Source organism: Solea solea, chromosome 18 (genome assembly GCF_958295425.1).
Source record: "Solea solea chromosome 18, fSolSol10.1, whole genome shotgun sequence".
Taxonomy (NCBI): domain Eukaryota; kingdom Metazoa; phylum Chordata; class Actinopteri; order Pleuronectiformes; family Soleidae; genus Solea; species Solea solea.
The window spans coordinates 12,753,611-12,774,394 of record NC_081151.1 but is presented as its reverse complement, the minus strand read 5'-3'; the positions used below and the strand labels follow the sequence as shown (position 1 = coordinate 12,774,394).

Here is a 20,784-nt window from a genome sequence, read left to right as displayed (position 1 = left end):
GGATATTTCATTTTGAATCAATTGAATCAAAAATTTGCGGTACTGACTAGTACAGCTTTGACGTTCTGGTGAAAAAAAAAAGTGACATTTTTTACAGAAAGCCAAGTCAGGATGGCCGAGCGGTCTAAGGCGCTACGTTCAGGTCGTAGTCTCCCCTGGAGGCGTGGGTTCGAATCCCACTTCTGACAGAAACAGTTTTAAGTGCTCTTTGTACTCAACACATAAAGCAAAGGTCTTTCTCATGTCCAGGTGCCTCACATTGGTAATTGGGGGGAAAGGAAAAAAACAGCCGCACATCTCTTATCATATTAGCCCAATATTGGAATATATCAACTTTGCAAAGTCTATATAACGCTCACCAACAAATTCAGGAGTTAGCTATAGACAACTGGCCTTAACTTGAACACACTTTACCTCTCATGGCTTCTTCACTTCTGACTGACTTGTGGATATATAAATAAATAAAAACCCTAGGTATTTTGCCTCTGACCCACTTTCAGGTTGTTAGTTTTACCTGAGTCAAGTTGTGAATGAGGGTCGTTAGGGTCACCTGAGCGACACATCATAGAATAAGTGTAAAATCTATCTAGTTTCTTGCCAGAGTGATGTGTGATGTTATGTGAAACAGCCCAGAACACAATCCAGATGTAAAGTGTTAAAGTAGGATTCGCACCCACAACTCCAGGGAAATACTTCCACTTGAATGGTCTCCATGACTGTATACACTGTAAAAAATCTCAACTGTTTCCAACTAAACAAGACGGTTCCATGGTGTAATGGTTAGCACTCTGGACTCTGAATCCAGCGATCCGAGTTCAAATCTCGGTGGAACCTGATTTTAAACAATCCTCAGTCCTTTACACTTGAAAACTGATGAAGAATGACACAACACCCTGAAATCAGCTGATTGTTCACAGTCAGAAACTCAATCATCACCACTGTAGTCCATCTGTCTCACTGACAAGTGCTTAGAAATGTAGATGAGACCACAGCAAGTCATTCCTTACATGTGCATTCGTTACTGTCATTACTTTCACATGTGAATTGTTACAAAATAATTGCCCTATGGTTAAGTTTATAATTTCACACTAAAAATCAATTTCACTGGTTCAGTAAAATGGGTTTTTATACCTGAGCTGCTTTGTTGTGAGTCACTTTAACCGTTATTTAAATCTTGACCTATTTTTTTTTTTTTTTTTGTTTTATTTTATTTTAGTGTTGATACCCATCTAACTAATTAATAAACTGGATGACAAAAATGGACTTCAATGGCGCAGGGGTTCAACTTCAACCACTGGCTTCAATGCAAACTCTTGATCAGAACAGTGGTGACCAGTTTGTTTCTGAGTCAGTCAGTCAGTCATCATCTACCGCTTTATCCTCAACCAGAGGGTCGCGGGGGGTGCTGTGCCAATCTCAGCTACATCGGGCGATAGGCGGGGTACACCCTGGACAGTTCGCCAGTCCATCGCAGGGCCACACACAGATAGAGACAAACAACCATTCACTCTCACACTCACTCCTATGGTCAATTTAGAGTGTTCAATTCACCTATCCCCACATTGCATGTTTTTGGACTGTGGGAGGAAGCCGGAGAACCCGGAGAGAACCCACGCACACACGGGGAGAACATGCAAACTCCATGCAGAAAGGCCCTTGTTCCAACCGGGGCTCGAACCCGGGTCTTCTCGCTACACCACCGTGTGGCCCTTGTTTCTGAGTATAAACTGATTTTAGAACTTCATCATATTATTATACATAAGTGTGAATACACGGGATATTTCATATTGAATCAACTGAATCAAAAATTTGCGGCACTGACTAGTACAGCTTTGACGTTCTCGTACAAAAAAATAAAGTGACATTTTTTACAGCACATCAAGTCAGGATGGCCGAGCAGTCTAAGGCGCTACGTTCAGGTCGTAGTCTCCCCTGGAGGCGTGGGTTCGACAACTCCAGGGAAATACTGTCACTTGAATGGTCTCCATGACTGTATACACTGTAAAAAATTCTCAACTGTTTCCGTCTAAATAAGATGGTTCCATGGTGTAATGGTTAGCACTCTGGACTCTGAATCCAGCGATCCGAGTTCAAATCTCGGTGGAACCTGATTTTAAACAATCCTCAGTCCTTTACACTTGAAAACTGATGAAAAATTACACAACACCCTGAAATCAGCTGATTGTTCACAGTCAGAAACTCATTCATCACCACTGTAGTCCTTCTGTCTCACTGACAAGTGCTTAGAAATGTAGATGAGACACAGCAAGTCATTACTTTCACATGTGAATTGTTACAAAATAATTGCCCTATGGTCAAGTTTATAATTTCACACTAAAAATCAATTTCACTGGTTCAGTAAAATGGGTTTTTATACCTGAGCTGCTTTGTTGTGAGTCACTTTAACCGTTATTTAAATCTTGACCTATTTATTTTTATTTTTTTTTTGTTTTATTTTATTTTAGTGTTGATACCCATCTAACTAATTAATAAACTGGATGACAAAAATTGACTTTAATGGCGCAGGGGTTCAACTTCAACCACTGGCTTCAATGCAAACTCTTGATCAGAACGGTGATTACAGTGGTGACCAGTTTGTTTCTGAGTATAAACTGATTTTAGAACTTCATCATATTATTATACATAAGTGTGAATACACGGGATATTTCATATTGAATCAATTGAATCAAAAATTTGCGGCACTGACTAGTACAGCTTTGACGTTCTCGTGCAAAAAAATAAAGTGACATTTTTTACAGCACATCAAGTCAGGATGGCCGAGCAGTCTAAGGCGCTACGTTCAGGTCGTAGTCCCCCCTGGAGGCGTGGGTTCGAATCCCACTTCTGACAGACACAGTTTTAAGTGCTCTTTGTACTCAACACATAAAGCAAAGGTCTTTCTCATGTCCAGGTGCCTCACATTGGTAATTGGGGGGAAAGGAAAAAAACAGCCTCACATCTCTTATCATATTAGCCCAATATTGGAATATATCAACTTTGCAAAGTCTATATAACGCTCACCAACAAATTCAGGAGTTAGCTATAGACAACTGGCCTTAACTTGAACACACTTTACCTCTCAATCACATGGCTTCTTCACTTCTGACTGACTTGTGGATATATAAATAAATAAAAACCCTAGGTATTTTGCCTCTGACCCACTTTCAGGTTGTTAGTTTTACCTGAGTCAAGTTGTGAATGAGGGTCGTTAGGGTCACCTGAGCGACACATCATAGAATAAGTGTAAAATCTATCTAGTTTCTTGCCAGAGTGATGTGTGATGTTATGTGAAACAGCCCAGAACACAATCCAGATGTAAAGTGTTAAAGTAGGATTCGAACCCACGCCTCCAGGGAAATACTGTCACTTGAATGGTCTCCTTGACTGTACACTGTAAAATATCGCAACTGTTTCCATCTAAACAAGATGGTTCCATGGTGTAATGGTTAGCACTCTGGACTTTGAATCCAGTGATCCGAGTTCAAATCTCGGTGGAACCTCTCTTTAAACAATCTTTACAAAGTAATTGCCCTATGGTTAAGTTTATAATTTCACACTAAAAATCAATTTCACTGGTTCAGTAAAATGGGTTTTTATACCTGAGCTGCTTTGTTGTGAGTCACTTTAACCGTTATTTAAATCTTGACCTATTTATTTTTATTTTTTTTTGTTTTATTTTATTTTAGTGTTGATACCCATCTAACTAATAAATAAACTGGATGACAAAAATGGACTTTAATGGCGCAGGGGTTCAACTTCAACCACTGGCTTCAATGCAAACTCTTGATCAGAACGGTGATTACAGTGGTGACCAGTTTGTTTCTGAGTATAAACTGATTTTAGAACTTCATCATATTATTATACAAGTGTGAATACACGGGATATTTCATATTGAATCAATTGAATAAAAAAATTGCGGTACTAACTAGTACAGCTTTGACGTTCTGGTGAAAAAAAAGTGTCATTTTTTGGAGCACTCCATGTCAGGATGGCCGAACGGTCTAAGGCGATATGTTCAGATCGTAGTCTCCCCTGGAGGCGTGGGTTCGAATCCCACTTCTGACACACACAGTTTCGAATATTGTGGGTGACGTTATAATGATAAACTATCACGTTATTTCGAGACAAGATTGTGTTCTTTTTATAATGAGAAACTATTGCGTTATAACAAGATAGTTATAGTAGTTTTTATAACATAATACTGAGCACCCCACTCTTTTACAGAACTGAAGGCAGTCCAGCAGTTCACTTACCTGGGAAGCATCATCTCCTCTGATGCAAAAATTGACAAGGAGGTTGATAACAGACTGGCAAAGGAAAACAGTGCTTTCTGTTGTTTCTCTACAGCCGGGTCTGGAGCAACAAGCATCTGAAGAAAGGCACTAAAGTCAGCGTCTGCAGAGCCGTGGTACAGACTACCCTCCTGTACGTTTCGGAGTCGTGGGTCACATACTTCAACTACATCTTCTAGACTGCTTCCACCAACGTTGTCTCCATCCTCAACATCCACTGGAGCGACTATGTCACAAATGTTGAAGTGCTAGAGCGAGCGGAGATTACCAACATCGAGGCCATGTTGATGAAAACACAGCTACGCTGGGCAGGGCATGTCTCTAGAATGGAGGACCATCGTCTGCCCAAGATCGTCCTCTACGGTGAACTTTCCGCTGGGTACCGCAATAGAGGAGCACCGAAGAAGAGATACAAGGACTCCCTGAAGAAATCACTATAATCCTGTAACATTGACCCCTGTCAGTGGTCAGCCCTTGCTGCAGACCGAGGGGCTTGGCGACACGCAGTTTACCAGTCAGTCTCCTCCTTTGAGAAGAACCGTAGAACTGCACTTGAGGAGAAGCGCAGTAGGCGGAAGAACTGCACCGTCGGCATCAACCCCAGACTCATCATTCCCCTGCAGCTGCTGTGGCCGAGTGTGCCGGTCACGCATCGGTCTTGTCAGCTACCAGCGAGCCTGCACCAAAAGTGGACACGACCCCTGAAATATTCATCAGCGAAGCCAACCCATTCTGTTGTATTTTAGTTGTGAATGAGTGTGGTTTTGGTCACCTGAGAGACACATAATAGAATAAGTGTAAAATCTATCTATTTTCTGATCAGAGTGATGTGATGTTTTATGAAAAAGCCCAGAACACAATCCAGAACTCCAGGGAAACACTGTCACCTGAATGCAGGGCCTTCCTGACTGTATCACTGTAAAAAATCTCAACTGTAGTGTTGCAGTCACACTGGTTCCATGGTGTAATGGTTAGCACTCTGGACTTTGAATCCAGTGATCCGAGTTCAAATCTCGGTGAAACCTGACTTTGAACAATCATTAGTGTTTACTGTCATACAACCCCCTGACCCACTTACATGCCGTAAGTTGCAGCTCCACAACAATGAAAAGTATCTGTTGCGACTTAACAGCCGTTTAACGTCGCTTGAGAGGAGATAGGTCCTGTTTGTTTGTCTAACGCGCTGCCGGTACAGAGAAGCACGCTGGGTCCGGGTAAGCAAGTTTCAGTATGTTTAATGATAAACACAACATCTACTACAGCGGTTATTTGGAAATGCACACCCAGGTAAGATGTGGTACGTGCACTGTTTTCGTATGTGTATCATAACTGAACTTAAAGCAGTCAACAAAAATTACGGCTACCTGACTCTCCTCTCTCCTCCCAGTGCAGGTGATTCAGCCCCTAATTATAACCTACTACGGTGCCCACGTGACCCAAACCCCACATATCACCGTGGCAACCATACCAAGCAAATCAAAGCCCAAATAATCCCCCGCAAGCAATGTGTGGCTCCTACAGTATCTACTCAACATAGGCAAACCCATGGCTGTGTCACATACACAAACTAGTGACTTTAGACTTTTCAGGATTGAAAGTAGTTTTAACTTATCTACAGTTCGGCTTGATTTCTGTCCACACATTTCCTGAGTACAGCCTCCTACTCCACAGACAACAGTGGCGGGGTCTGTGATGCCGCTCGCAATCGGCGGTTATGTCCCTAAATACACCAGACTCCTCTGTTAAATATAGAGATTTCCCTGGTAGTTGTTGGAGATTAACCCACGTTTTAAGGATTGTTGAGTAGTTTTAAGTGATCTACAAAGAGTAGAGCCGGTGGAAATATGCCAGTAGTCTGCTAATGTGTTGGAGCCTTTTGTTTTTCAGTGGTTGAGTGTTGACCCCTAATGGAAAAGAGCGAAGGGCAGCATTGTAGGTGACTGATAGTTGGTGTCTTATGGCACATTTCCACCGGCTCTACTCGCTTTCGAATTTGGGGAATTTGACTTCTAACAGAATAGCTGCTGGTTCAAATCCCTGGACATGTCAAGGAATGGCATAGCAAACATAGCAAACAACTCGCTCCCTAGGTGTACGCTAGTGCTGCCCACTGCTCCTTGGCCTGCATATCATGTGTTTGCTCACTGGTGTGTGGCACAAATTAAACTACTGAACTCCATAGTCTTCAAACTTGCGATACCACCTCTGTTTACCACTTTACCACTTTATATATGCAATACCACCACAATCACAAATAACTTGCATTAGTAAGGATGACATGTATAGTTGAATTAGTGCCATGAAGGGCTTGTCCAGGATTTAAGTGTGAGACTTCTTGCGCCCAAACTGAGACCCATATCCCTGGGCCATCAAAACTTGGTCATTTCCACAGGTAAACTTGTCAGCTAAGACACAAGATTACCAGAAGAAATTGACCACACTGTTTTGGATTTTCTTTTTATCTTAAGTACTTAGCTGTTGGCAACTGGACTTGCTTGAGGTAAGTTGAAGACATTTCACCTGAGGCACTACGTTCCCATGGAGGAGTGGGTTTGAATCCCACTTCTGACATGGTAGTTTTTCGGGGATGAAAAGTGTTACTAAGAGAAGTAGGATTCTCACCCACAACTTCAGGGAAAGAAGTTACTTCCTGACTGTAAACACTGTAAGAAATCTCAACTGTACTGGTGAACTCACAGTGGTTCCATGGTGTAACGGTTAGCACTCTCAGTTAGCAATCTCACTGGAACCTGACTTTGAGCAATCCTGAGTATGTATGGGTCAAATGCAGCTTTCATACTAAAAGATGGCGTACGCGCAACTATGACATGGGGAGCCGGGGGCAGCTAGTGGAGGCATTAGCTCGAGGGGGCTGAACTTCCGTTCCAAAGACAGTTCTGGTGACCCACTATGGACGCTGACACACAAGCTTTCATCACTGCCTGTCAATTGTGTGCCCGCAGAAAATCCCCCCATCAGCCACCTGTTGGTCTCCTCCCTCCCCTGCCAATTCCCAATCATCCCTGGTCTCATTTTGCTGTGGACTTTGGCTTCCTCCTTCCCAAGGTAACACCACCATACTCACCGTTGTTAAACTGCTTTTAAATCCGTGCACTTTATTGCCCTGCAGAAGCTTCCCACCACCTGGGAGACAGTTAATCCCCGAGTGCAGCAAGACTCCACGGCATTCCCTCTGACATTGAACCCACAGGTGTTGAAGACATTCTGCTCTGCTGTGGGGGTGTTGGTCAGCCTATCATCTGGATTCCATTCCCAGACCAACGGACAGGCAGAGTGGGAGTACCAAGACCTGAAAGCAGCCCTGTGGTGTGTGGCGGCTCAAAACCCTGCTTCTTGGAGTTCTCACCTAGCCTGGATCGAGTACGCTCACAATTCCCTCTCCAGTGCTGATACAGGTATGACACCTTTTGAGTGTACTCTAGGATACCTTCCACCATTGTTTCCAGTGCAAGCCGACCTCTGAAGTTTTCTCAGTGTTTCTTCCCAGTGCTTCTGAGAACTTATTTTGTGTTTCCACTCATTTTCCTCCTGCCAGCTCGCTGCCTACCTGGACCCGCTCCACTCCTGGTTTTCCTCACCGCTACCCTCCACCTGCCATCATCATTACCTCCCCACATCTCAGCTCTTCTGGATTCTCTGGACCCCTCTACTGCCTTGCCATCTCCTACCTACTTCTCGCCCCAAGCCTCCTCCTACCACTTCCTACCAACCTTTCCCCATCAAATAAATCTTTTCATTGCTCAACTATTAGTCTGTGTTCTGGTCCTAATCCCCACTGGTTATCACATACCTTTCATCCACTGCCTCAAGCTGAGAATCCTTGAGGCGTCATATATAAAAGTCAATAAAATCTCTGAAACCTTTCAGCATTTTGCTTAAAATAACACATTCATAACATCTCTTGGAAATGCCTGGTTGATCGATTCAAAATAATGTGATACAGAAATGGCAGGAACAAATTGTCAGAAGGATTATACACAAATGTGCTCTTTTCATGAGTTATGTTGTCAATTAGGTCATGGTCTATGGTGTCATCTTAAAACGTTTTTAATCCTCAGCGTTTAATGTACAATGTTCATTGGACTCAATCTTATGGGGATATGATGCCATCTAGTGACCAAGATGAGGTAATTCAACCACCACATCAGCCTCACTGGCAGCTCTGGCATGATTTTCTCAATTAATATTATACTAAATAATTGTGGATATTTATGGCAGTGATTACACAAATAATAATTTATTTTCACTAAATTCCTGTGTATATAACTATTCAGTCCCCTACAGAGCGGAGTAAGATGAGCAAGTTTTTACCGTTGTCGTCTATGCAAGGACAAATGAGACAGAGATAGAATGCAAATACTTATTTCAGAAAGTCTGCTATCAAGTGAAATTGTAAGAACACTTCTTTGACAAAGAGCCAAGAAAATATGACTTTTCAAAATAAAAGTGCTCTTGTGGCTCAACTTGCCACAGGTTAGGGATAAGTTGAGCCATCTGGGGGTAAAGTGACCATGTGACTTTTTAAGTTTAAGTTTAAGTTTAAAAAGATATGTATTGCTTTCAAGAAAGTAATTTAATAAGATATTTTCCACTTTACAAATAGCCTTACTGACTTAAACAATCAAAAAAAGTTTAATATTCAGAATATTTTAATGTCATTGATAAATATTTTACAACTTTTACAACAGGAGAGATTCTAGAAAATTCTTGAACGTATCTTGACCTAAAAGAACAAGGTACTATATTAATTACACAAGATGTGTTAGTCTCAGACTTACTGAATCAACACCCTACCTACTAAACCCTTTTCTTTCTAGTTGAGTGGGACTGGAACATCTTTATGCCAATTCTAATGCCAGCTGCAGCACCTTTTTGGTGTAAGACTGGAACTGGTCATCCAGTTTTTTGCTGCAAGCTCCCTCTCTATATTTGTGATGATCTCCTTTGCTTCAACTGGTCTACAAAAAACTATAGGGAACTCCTATAGTTGTGATGGCATTGTTAGCTTGTTTTTATTTTCTTCTCTCAAATAGTAAATGACACCTTATGATGGTTATCATAAATCCAATCTCTTACTAATACAAAAAAAGAAATGACCCGTGGTTGTTTTATATAATATAGCTTTGTTGTAAGTAATTATTATTTTAAAAGTATATATATGTATTTATTTAAAGTATTTTACACTCTGTAGGTTCCATTCAAATTAATCATGGACTTCTTCTTTGCCAGAGGAGTTGTCTTCTTTCTCTGGTTCAACTTTTGGTCCAACACTATTGTATCTGGGCATTGGCTTTCTTTCCATCTGCAAGAGAAAAGAGAATTAGGCCTTCCTTCACATGTTGTTTTAAAACTCTTAAAAATGGTGGACTATTTAATCATGTTTAAGTAACTGGTACGTTAAATAAAGTACAATATTATTGTACTTTTTTTTGGTGTGGATTTGTGAGTTGTAATGCATTTATTAAACAACAGTAAGGGCAGATTCATACTTTTCCTTGCCTTCAAATCATCACTTCCTGTTTTTAAGTCTGTCTTAAAAATACATCTTTACTCCTTGGCATTCGACTCAGTGTTCGTTGTGCTGTGTGTCTTATGTTTCTGCCTTTTCACTTGTGTCTTGTGTTCTTTGTTTCATTTTTCTCCAAATAACTACATTTCTCATAAAGCTCAGTTTCACCTAAGAAGAGCAACTAATATCTATATTGAGGGTTCAAGTATTTCCGAAAAATGTAGAAAATCTGTCAAGAATGATTTGTCAAATGGGCCACATGGTGGTGCATTGTTGCCTCACATCAAGGTCACCAGTTTGGATCACAGTTTGACTGAGGGGCTCCACCTCCCACTGCAGCCCTTGTGTGGAAGATAAAGCAACAGAAAATGGATGGCAGGATTTGTAAAAAATAGTAAAAAAAAAAAAACATACTTTTTGCGGTGGACCACTCAGCGACCTTTTCATGTGACCCTTCTCTTTGTTGTGCTGCAGATTTTGCCTGTGACATTACATGACAGGATTAGACATTTTCATGTAACCTAAAAGCCAGATGTGCATCACTATTCTGCTGACTTTGTTCTCTACTGAGAGACTTGGACATGAAAAAAACATGTATAACATACAACAAAAACCAGAGAAGTATTGATTTCTGTTACTTTTTCACTATAAAGTACTGATTTACATTGTTCGTGGAAGCATATACTCAGCTTTACAATTACTTTAAAAACTGTTAAAATGGGAAAAAAACAACATCTCAAAATGTTTTAAATCCAGTTTATAACATTAGGTGTGGCATATTAGCATACATTCAATTTTAAGTGTTTGTTTATTGAAGCTTTAAAATAAGCATTTAGGTCCTTTATGCAATATCCTCATCAGATGACATTCATTCGTACACAATGGACCATTAGGCCCTGTTCAGACTTGGTATTCACGTATATCCTCAGTGTTCCATTCCTTGTGGACAGCCTGAAGTAGGACTGATGACACCTGACATTTAAATGTGTCCTGGATGTGACCTAACCCATTATCCAGATGTGACATACCTGCCTTTAACTCAAATACACACTGACATCATGACTGTTCATTAGAACAAATTGTGTTTTGACTGTACAATGTGTGTGTGTGTGTGTGCAAGAGACAGAGAGAGAGAGAGAGAGAAGCTCTGCTAACGCTACCGTAGCATGAAATAAGTTTTTATCTGATCAGATGTGGTGGTTTATACTCAGTGCTGAGGATGGATTGGATTCATGAAGCTCAGGTGTGAATGTGTGTGTGTTTTTGTGAGATCTGAGGACGCATCCAGGATTGGGAGCGTTCAGAACTGTTCTTAGCACAATCTACACATGTTAATACCAGGTGTGAGCGGGGCTTTAAGGTGTTACCCTCAAACTCCTGGCAGACTGACACATACCTGCGCCTTTTCTCTATGTTCTGAAGCAGTAACGACACTCGATCCTTGATCACTAACAGCTTGTCAAGGGTGCTGAGGGTGCCCACCTGGCGTCTTGTGCAGAAGTAATGTACATCTGTTACCTTCAAGGCCAGGGGATCAAGCACAGCATCCTGTAAGCAGGGAGAGGGAGTGGAATGAATAAATGAGCAGGAAGCAGTAGAATCAAAGGAAAGTGTAGAGTAAGTGACATTACGGATGTAAAGAGCCGTAAAACACTAAGAATAAAATGAGCAGGGCAGAGGGAACAGAGCCTGGATGGACTGGTCAAATTTCGAATGCGTGCAGAGGCCTGAAACTCAAATGACGGTGGACAAAAGGAATCTTCAAGTAACAAAAGCAGGAATAAGAAATATGAGTATATTGAGACATGAGTTTCTAAATATGCACAAGTGCCTTAAATTGCCCCTGGGGGAAAAATCTAATTCTTTGAATTTGAATATACTGTACATACATACATTTCCATTCTCCGTTGACAAGAGCAGCTCTTACACTTGAACCAAGAAAATAACACAAAGTGTATTTACACAAAGTACATTACCAGTTCTTGTAGCGTCATTGCTTCTTTTGGATCATCTCCCTCAGATGTAATTTTGAAGCTTTCAACTCTGTCCCTGAATTCCTGAACCACCAACTTCTTTTCAACCTTGTTCCTTCACAATAGGACAGAAAAAGTGCAGGGTAATTTGTCCTTGGCTGTTGTATGTGCTTTGTATGTTCCCCTGAAGTTTGTTACAGTAATTCACTTATAGAGATATAGATATGTGTTACCTTCACCAACCAGGTGATAAAACGACTGAACCGATTTCCAATTGGAACAACACACACACATTTTTTTTTGTTTAATGAGGCAGTGACACATTCAGCACAGACTGAGCTGGTGTATCGTCACCACCACTAGAAACAGAAGCTTACTCTCCGTGAAAATATAGCTGCCAGTGGGGACATCAGGAGGCACCAGAAAAAACTGATTTTAGCCACCTAATAAAATCTATATTCCCTTATGACTATGTGACATTAAAAATATGTTTTACCACTATATCTTGTTGATATATTGCCCTTTCTGAAGTTTGAAAACAATTCACTCTCCTGCACCAAAGTCCATAGTAAAAATGTGGTTTTTTTTTTGTAAGTTTGTGTCACTTAGACAAATCTGAACTAAGGATTTCAGGGTCTTAGCCAGGATTTTATTTTAGCGTAATAGTATTGGCGAGGGAGCACAGTGACCAAGGGGGGCTTTCGATGTTGATACTAGTAAAAATGTGAGGAATATTTTTGGAACAGTTTCAACTTGGAAACAAACAATTAACTGAACGTTCCAAGAAACTCGACCGGGACCAGACAGAGTGAGTGGCCAGAGAGTGGCACCACGCTGCTTTCACAAGCTTTCAAAGAGATATTAAAACTCTGCCCTGATGATTTAAAGTCAAGTAAATACATAAATACAGTCAAAATACAGTTATGCTTATTTTCAATCAGCATATCAGTTTTTTTTATCTGTCTAGGCACTGCAGTTGCATGATTAATATGATGCTTACATTGTGTTCAAATCAGGGATTCCAGGGTCCTGATGGAGCTCCTCTTCCTCTTCATACAACCTGCGCATCTCTATCAGGGACAGATTCTGCTCATTCACTTCCTTCATCAGTTCTAGTAGCTGCTGGGAGTCAAACAAGTATTTTTTCTGGAGGAAGATGGGGGAAAAAGTGACATCACACTGTCAGCACTGCAGATGAACACTCAAGACCAGAAGGTGCTTCAATTCTGAGGAGGAAGACTGACCTCATATTCTGTGCCATCACCGTCCAGTTCAGAATCTTTAAGCCTGAATAGTAACAAATAAGACATTTTAAGCTCAGTAGAAATTAGTTTTAAATTAAACAGCAGCAGCAAAATTGTAAAATATCAAAGGCTAATACGGATTATAGAATTGAGCATATTGGTATTTCCTTACAGTGTGTCACTGTGGGGGGAGGCTAGCGTGGGCCCCTCGGTCAAAGCCACTTGTTCACCAGAATCATCCATGCCAGATGGCTTTTCACTCTGATCATCATTGTCACATGCCTGATAATCCTGATCACCTGTTTCAGATGGCATTTCCCTCTGATCAGCTATGTCTGACAGCTGTTCGCTCTGATCAATTATGTCAGATGGCTGTTCCTCCTGATCTTCTCTGACAGACGCCTGTTCATCCTGATCTTCTCTGACAGACGCCTGTTCATCCTGATCTTCTCTGACAGACGGCTGTTCATCCTGATCTTGTCTGACAGACGCCTGTTCATCCTGATCTTCTCTGACAGACGGCTGGTCATCCTGATCTTCTCTGACAGACGCCTGTTCATCCTGATCTTCTCTGACAGACGGCTGTTCGCTCTGATCAATTACGTCAGAAGGCTCTTCATCCTGAGAATCCCTGGTAGATGACTGTTCGCTCTGATCAATGATGTCTGACAGCTCTTCATCCTGAGAATCTGTGTCAGACTGCTGTTCCTCCTGATCTACAATGTCAGATGGCTGTTCGTCCTGATCCTCTCTGCCAGATGGCCCTTCGTCCTCATCATTGCTGTCAGATGAGACTTGAGTCTCTGCTTTCAGTGTGTCCTGCCACTCTGGAGGCAAAAGTCGGAGTAGAAGGTTCCTGTATCTACCACAGCTCTTGTTCATTTCCTCAGCATTAGCAACACCTCTGTCAAGAACAAAGACCTGTTTCAGATTCAGACAGCATTCCACTGCCATTGCATATAAACACATGCTTTAACAAATGTTTGTATTTACTTTATTTACTTCATAGCACTCTCCCAATTATTAGTTGATAGCTTAAATATGGAGATTGTGCTCATGTACTGTACCTTTGTAAAATTCTGACAGCCTTAGATAACCTCTCAATCACAGCATCCTCCCTCTGTCTGGACAGTCTTTCCTTTTCAAGACTGACAAGAGACAATGTTGTTCTAACAAAATTTGAAATAAATACATACAAGGTCAAATAATCCACAATAGCTTACAAAGGTCTGGCATCGTTGGCTCTCTCCTCAAACATCTTGACAAAGACTTCATAGCCATAACTCTCTGTCTCCACGTGTCGCTCCAGGATGTCCAGCTGACGACATTTTGTCGCTATGGCCTCCTCCAGTAGCTCTACCTCTGACCTGTTCATGACCAGAGATCCCTATGGACAGAGGGTTGATGTAAAAGGTCACACTCAGCCTGATTAACATTAGAGGTGCACTTGAAGGCATTTTTGCTTTGCATTCATGGGAATAGTTCAAGTGTGGTTGCTGGAAACATAGTAGAGGACATGCTCTAGACAGCCATGTCATAGTCGTATCAGATTCATATATATGAGGCCTTGGTTTGTGCCCTCTTGTTTGCAAGTTGTTTGCTTGCTTTGTCATTCCAATCTCTTCTGGTTTTCTGACCGGAGCTACTTTAAATGGTCAATGACAGAGGGCAATGTTAATACATGTTGAATCAGCTGTATAGTGCTGGCAGTGCTCCTCTTGATGCTGACAATGGCCAATGATGCTCCATATACAAATGGCCGACTGAAGTTTGTAAAGCATACAAAACTTTCAAACGATGTGTGAAATCACAATATCGAGTACGTCGAAATCATTTTGCAAGAACCAATCAAAACATGCCTGTTTGAAAGGCCACACATTCTCTGCATGATCAAGCCTTGTAGGACAGACTGCGGCGCACGCGCATTGAGAACATGTGCCGTGTCAACGCTTGATGCTGCACAACAAACCAAGCTAACGTAGCTGCATGTATGGCTGAAGTTTAACATGAGTGAACAAACAAGCGCCAGGAAATAAAACACAAACTCCACCAGCCTTAGAATCGATGTTGTTAGATTTAATCGCTAAACGTGGATCATCCTCACTCAAAATGTCACTCTGATGTCACTCAAAAGTGATGTCACTCTGCAAACTATGTCAGACAAAGACAGCTCGAAAATGAATTTGTTTTACCATCTGTGAATTAACCACCGCACAGAATATGAAGAATATGAAAAGCTTCGGCAGCCAGCTAAGGTTAATAGCAGTTAAATGTGTATCCACATGTATTGATTACATTAGGGGGGAAGTGTCAGTGTAAAATGCTCTGATGATAGTTTTTGTTGGTTCGTTGTGCAATATTTTATAAAGAATTATAAAAGTTTAAGTTCACAAATAAGACCTGTTTTTCTTGAACGAGCTGTTTTTTGTCAATATTATCACTAACATCTAATATCCTATTAACAAGAGCAAGCTGGTACACCAGGCCTATTATCGTTATCAGCAAAATCTCCCAAAAAAAACGGGATATTGATTTTCATCAATATCGCACACCCCTAAGATATAGGTTTTAGCTGGTGTAAACTTTGTTAGCTGAATTTTTTAAGGGGCCAACATCTACTCTTCCTTGTTGTCCCCACTAGCAGGCATGTTTTCACTAAGAACTAGCCCCCATGTCTCAGACTGGTTCCCGGCATCATACCTCGCACAATCAGAGCTATATCCACGTATTCACTATCTCACAAAACCACACTCCATAAAACCCTAAACCTTCATCTTAAGTCACTTACCTCCAGCTGTACCCGCTGCTGTTCTGAGATACAGTCCTGTTGCTTGTCTTGCGTCATGATCATCCTGCCGTCAAGACCGTCTTGTCTGTGTCTGAGGCGAGAGTACTTATTCTGAATCTCCTGAATGGCTTCATCCGTCAACTTCTCGAGACGCTCCATTTTAAATTCTGGCTAGATCCTGAGAGTGTAGGTGAACAGCAGGTGTAATCTCATCAATCATCAAATGTTCAATTTCTAGTGGCACTATATAGCTACAGTCATTGTTTATAATATTTTATATAATATTATATATAATAATATATATAATATTGTTTTATAAAATTGGACACTCTAAATCAGGGGTCTCAAACTCAAATGACCTGTGGGCCACTGAGTCTCGTCTGGTCAGTCGGGGGCCAGTCAAGTAAAAAAACAGCCAACTTTTGTTGGGAAAAGCAACAGTCGTGGTGGACGATATGAGCTCAAAATGATATATCAATATGCCGTATTGATTCCTTTTTTATACGTACTCCATTGCCTCGTGTGAGCGTTTCTGTCTTTATACTTATTCATTATTCTGTACATCACTTTGGTCCACTGTGTTTGTTTTGAAGTGCTTTACAAATAAAGTTGGATTGGATTGGATCATTTCAAAATAAAAGTGCTTGTATTAATATGCAACAATATTCAAAATAAAGAAAAACCTATTTATGATGCAAAATTAACTTGTTACAACTTGATATTGTTTGGAGGGCCACATGAAATCGTTTGGAGGGCCACATGTGGCCCCCGGGCCGCAACTTTGAGACCACTGCTCTAAATTGACCATAGGCGTGAATGTGAGAGTGAATGGTAGTTTGGCTCTGTATGTGGCCCTGTGATGGGCTGGCAAAATGTCCAGGGTGCACCCTGCCTCTTGCCCTATGCCAGCTGAGACTGGCACCCAGTGCTACAGCGCTGCACCCAGTGTGGACCCCAGTGTTTCACAGGGTGAAATGCATGACATGAATGCTGATAATGACATATTGTTGTTTAGAAATAGTGAAAATGCTTATATTTGTTGGAAAGGTGTGATGTAGTGGATCAGAATTCTGGACCTGTCATTGCTGTTGTTTGATATTAATATTAAAAATAAAGAACTAAACTTTTCTTTATCCTTTGACATTGTGACCCACTTTTTTTCAAAAATATAATATTATAAATCTCAAGCATCAGCAATGACATCTGTCAAATGTAACGCTGCCCTCCACAGTACGGAGTTCTTAATCACATCTTGAATTCTTTAATTAAAATTTGAAGTTCTTTTACACCCTCGGGATTCTAATCAGCAACAGAAATGAGGTACGTGTGCAGATCAAAGTGTTGCCCGCCATTTTACCTTTATGTCGTACACCTGGACAAATGTTGCCGTCCATCAAAAATATCATGCGACACAACACGTCATAATGAAACGTTGATCTGTGGATAAACATTGTCATTATTTATAAGTTACTTATTTTGCATTTTTATAATTGTGATGTAATAAATTTAAAACTGTTGTTCTGTCAGATTTTGCTGCTCAATCAAAAAGTGCTACTGTAGCAAACACGCTACCTTACAGTGGTAATAGAGTGAGTAGAGGTATAATATGACTACATCTGTTAGTGGGAGCTTTATTTGATGGGTGTTATTGGTCTATCCCAATATGCTACCCCTGAAATCCTGATTATAGATGTGAGAATAGACTATCAAAACATCGTCCCCTTAAACTTATAGTCATAATAGAGTGAGGATAGTAGGATAATATGGAAAATGTAATTTCCTCCATCTCTCTGTCACACATGGTATCCACATTGAAAATAAACATGGGAAATTCGAACTGTAATAACAAACTTCAGAATGTAAATGGTGTGTGTTTATATGGTGCTGTTCTCGTCTTGATGACTGCTCAAAGCTGCTTTATGCAACATGGGTTTAAGTGCCCAAGAACACATTGGCATGTGGGTTTAAGAAATTTGAACTGCGATAAAGAATTTCAAACTGTGGAGGGCAGCATTGCATCTCTCAGTGTACACCCTGCCAGTAATTACAAAGTAAAATTAAATAAAAAATATATATAGTAAAGTACAGAAGCGCATTCATTTGAAAAAAACAAACAATAAACTATTTTTCCTGTTTTTCTATCTAATGTTTTTTTCCTGTTTTTCAGAGTAATTGTTTTCTTTTTTCGTGCTTATGTCTATGTGACAGGACTGTCTCCTAGTGTCTTAAACCTAGTCAAAGTAAAACTTGATTGAACTAAACAAGCCATCCATTTATCGATTTATCATTCCATTCATTTATTTTTTGGTCTGTTTTTCGAAGTAATTTATTTTCTTCTGTTTTTCAGAGTAATTATTTCATCCAGGAATGAATGCGTTTATTGTTTCAAATGCGCAATAAACTAAAAAAAAATAAAATGAATGCGTTTATTGTTTCAAATGCGCAATAAACTAAAAAAAAAAATACTCCGAAAAACCAAACATGAAAATAATTACTCTGAAAAACAGAAGAAAATAAATTACTTCGAAAAACAGACCAAAAAATAAATTACTCAGAAAAACACAAATAATTACTCAGAAAAACAAACCATAATTTTTGTGTGAATGCAAGTGCGCTTCCGTAGTAAAGTGTTCAAATAAAGCTCATTATTATTATTATTATTATTATTATCTTAATATCATCCTTACATTGATATTAAATTAATATAATTATCATAAAAACGTTTTAAAAAGTCAGGCCAGAAAACCTGCAGACTCATGATCATATTATTAGGAACAATAACAACGAGTTCAAAGTAGTTATAACTCGACATTTTCACTCAGCATGTCTATCTTCAACTTGAATGCATGTGTTATTACATTTATCAGTACCTTTATGAACAGATAGTGATGATAAGACAAGCAGCCTCCCCGGGAAATCAGTGGTGAAGTGACCGCAGGTCTCAGTGTATCACACGGTCACAGTTCCACAACCGTCATCATCAAAGTGATAAAAGTGCAGCATGTCAGTCTCCTCTCCTCAATGAATCCGGCACAGCAGCTCGTTAATACATCGATAATAGGTTATGCTAATGAGCGACGAATTAATAACTAAAACCTACTTTGTCGTAATATTTTAAAAACTGTAAACGAAAACCCCCGCATTGCCTTAATGTATTCACATTTCTCCCGAAATTTCAAATAGTTCCCTGACAGCAGCGCCGTTCCAGAGACGCCACATGGCAGCGCTTTGGTGTGCGCGTACGCATCTGTGACGTCACTCTGGGAAGTAAGATTTGTCTGGGCTTTTTATGGCCTTTATGACGTTTTTACGAATATGAATTTAAAAAATAGAATAAAAGATCTATAAAAGCCAATGTCCATGTCTCGCAGTGAGGTGTCCGGGGGGCGTGAGAAGCAGTGCGGGACGACTTATACAGTGTGTGTGGGGGGGGGGGGGGGGCATGAACAAATGTCTGTCCTCTAGGGGGGCATGACAGAAAATAATTGAGAAACCATGCTTTAGGGGATGCCACAGTGGATCATCTGCCTCCATCTTGTCTCCTATTCCCTGTCCTCTTCTGTTGCACCCTCATATCCTCCTTCACAACATCCACAAACCTTCTCTGTGGTCTTCCACATCTTCAACATCCTCTGTTCAATATAATCACTATCGCTCCTCTGCACGTGACCAAACCATCTCAACCTCGACTACCTAACTTTATCTCCAAATCGTTCAACTTGAGCTGTCCCTAGAATATGCTCATTTCTAATCCGGTCATTCTGGTCACTCCCAAACAAATATCTCAGCATCTTCAGCTCCTCTATTTAAGACAGTGCCACTGTCTCCAAGCCAAATATCATAGCTGGTCTCACTACTGTCTTGTAGACCTTCCCTTTCACTTTTGCTGCTATCCTTGTCACACATCAGCCCTGATACTTGTCTCCACCCACTCAACTCTCTTCTTCACCTCTCTGACACACTGTCCATTGCTTTACTTATTGCTGTGTTCTCTCTTGCTCCTATTAACTTCCATTCCTCTTCTCTCCGGTGCAGACCTCCACCTCTTCAGGCTGTCTTCCACCTGTCCCCTACTCTTATTACAGATTACATTATCATCTGCAAACAACATAGGCCATGGAGACTCCTGTCTGACCTCATCTGTCAACCTGTCCATTACACATCTCTCCATTGTCTCACTTTCCTCATACATGTCCTGCACCACCCTCACATACTTTTCCGTCACTCCAGACTTCCTCATACAGTACCACAGTTTCTCTCTTGGCACTCAATCACAAGCTTTGTCTACATCCACAAAGACACAGTGCAGCTTCTTCTGTCAACACTCTCAAAGCAAACATCACATCATCATCTCTCATGAACCCAAACTACTGCTCGCTGATCTTAACTTCTTTCCTTCCTCTTTCCCACATCACCATGGTGTGGCTTATCAACATTATAATGATTACACCTCTGTAATTACTACAGTTCTGCACATCAGCCTTGTTCTTGAAAAGTGGACCATACACACACAAGATCAAACACTCAAATGTCAATGTTTTATTAGAGCACCTTTAGCTTTGATTACATAGCATGCATTATTTGAGGTATTGTTTCTATACATGTTAAGTGATGGCACATTTATTATAATTTACAGATGCATTTTTTTTGAGTACATTCAAGAATTCTCCATGGAGTTAAGATCTGGACTCTGAAGTGTTCTGAACTATTCACTTGCAATTAGAAGTTGAACCAAATTAATCCTACTGGCATTTTTATTTTCAAATATGCCTGGAAAAATTGTTTCGCACACAGGTTTGTGTGCGTATGTTTGTTACCTCTTTAGTACCTTTTCAACACTGACCTTGTTAGGATGAGGCAGAACTGGGGAAATGGTTAAATTCAAGATTTGAATTGAGGTTAAGTCAATGTTAAGGATAGACATTAACTATGTTATGGTTAAGATTACGGATGATGC

At 40.5% G+C, this 20,784-nt stretch overlaps 1 protein-coding gene and 7 non-coding genes across 8 annotated transcripts; 7 read left to right on the top strand and 1 right to left on the bottom strand.

Annotated features, from left to right (window-relative positions):
* Positions 1 to 105: 105 nt before the first annotated feature.
* Positions 106 to 188, top strand: trnal-cag (transfer RNA leucine (anticodon CAG)). Its single transcript has one exon. It is a non-coding gene; the product is annotated as a tRNA-Leu (tRNA).
* Positions 189 to 762: 574 nt separating this feature from the next.
* Positions 763 to 834, top strand: trnaq-cug (transfer RNA glutamine (anticodon CUG)). The gene has a single exon. It is a non-coding gene; the product is annotated as a tRNA-Gln (tRNA).
* Positions 835 to 2,037: 1,203 nt separating this feature from the next.
* On the top strand, positions 2,038 to 2,109 carry trnaq-cug (transfer RNA glutamine (anticodon CUG)). The gene has a single exon. It is a non-coding gene; the product is annotated as a tRNA-Gln (tRNA).
* A 658-nt stretch (positions 2,110 to 2,767) lies between these two features.
* Positions 2,768 to 2,850, top strand: trnal-cag (transfer RNA leucine (anticodon CAG)). Its single transcript has one exon. It is a non-coding gene; the product is annotated as a tRNA-Leu (tRNA).
* Positions 2,851 to 3,428: 578 nt separating this feature from the next.
* trnaq-uug (transfer RNA glutamine (anticodon UUG)) lies at positions 3,429 to 3,500 on the top strand. Its single transcript has one exon. It is a non-coding gene; the product is annotated as a tRNA-Gln (tRNA).
* Positions 3,501 to 3,982: 482 nt separating this feature from the next.
* Positions 3,983 to 4,065, top strand: trnal-cag (transfer RNA leucine (anticodon CAG)). Its single transcript has one exon. It is a non-coding gene; the product is annotated as a tRNA-Leu (tRNA).
* A 1,180-nt stretch (positions 4,066 to 5,245) lies between these two features.
* trnaq-uug (transfer RNA glutamine (anticodon UUG)) lies at positions 5,246 to 5,317 on the top strand. The gene has a single exon. It is a non-coding gene; the product is annotated as a tRNA-Gln (tRNA).
* Positions 5,318 to 8,944: 3,627 nt separating this feature from the next.
* Positions 8,945 to 19,058, bottom strand: LOC131444423 (probable serine/threonine-protein kinase kinX). Its single transcript, XM_058614714.1, has 11 exons — positions 18,698 to 19,058; positions 15,828 to 16,005; positions 14,263 to 14,426; positions 14,107 to 14,187; positions 13,212 to 13,943; positions 13,040 to 13,082; positions 12,796 to 12,941; positions 11,799 to 11,910; positions 11,219 to 11,370; positions 10,237 to 10,303; positions 8,945 to 9,615 (listed from the first exon to the last, which is right to left on the bottom strand). Exons 2-11 carry the CDS (start codon positions 15,984 to 15,986, stop codon positions 9,517 to 9,519), a joined length of 1,755 nt encoding a protein of 584 aa, XP_058470697.1. The 5' UTR covers positions 15,987 to 16,005; positions 18,698 to 19,058; the 3' UTR covers positions 8,945 to 9,516.
* Positions 19,059 to 20,784: the final 1,726 nt, after the last annotated feature.

Bases quoted from the DNA above. Each gene is read 5' to 3' on its own strand.
- LOC131444423 (XM_058614714.1), bottom strand. From the start codon at position 15,986: ATGGAGCGTCTCGAGAAGTTGACGGATGAAGCCATTCAGGAGATTCAG. The intron at 13,944-14,106 runs GTACAGTACATG...TGTTCTTGACAG, and splicing joins GCTGTCAGAATTTTACAAAG to AGGTGTTGCTAATGCTGAGG. The intron at 11,911-12,795 runs GTAAGCATCATA...CCTATTGTGAAG, and splicing joins ATCCCTGATTTGAACACAAT to GAACAAGGTTGAAAAGAAGT.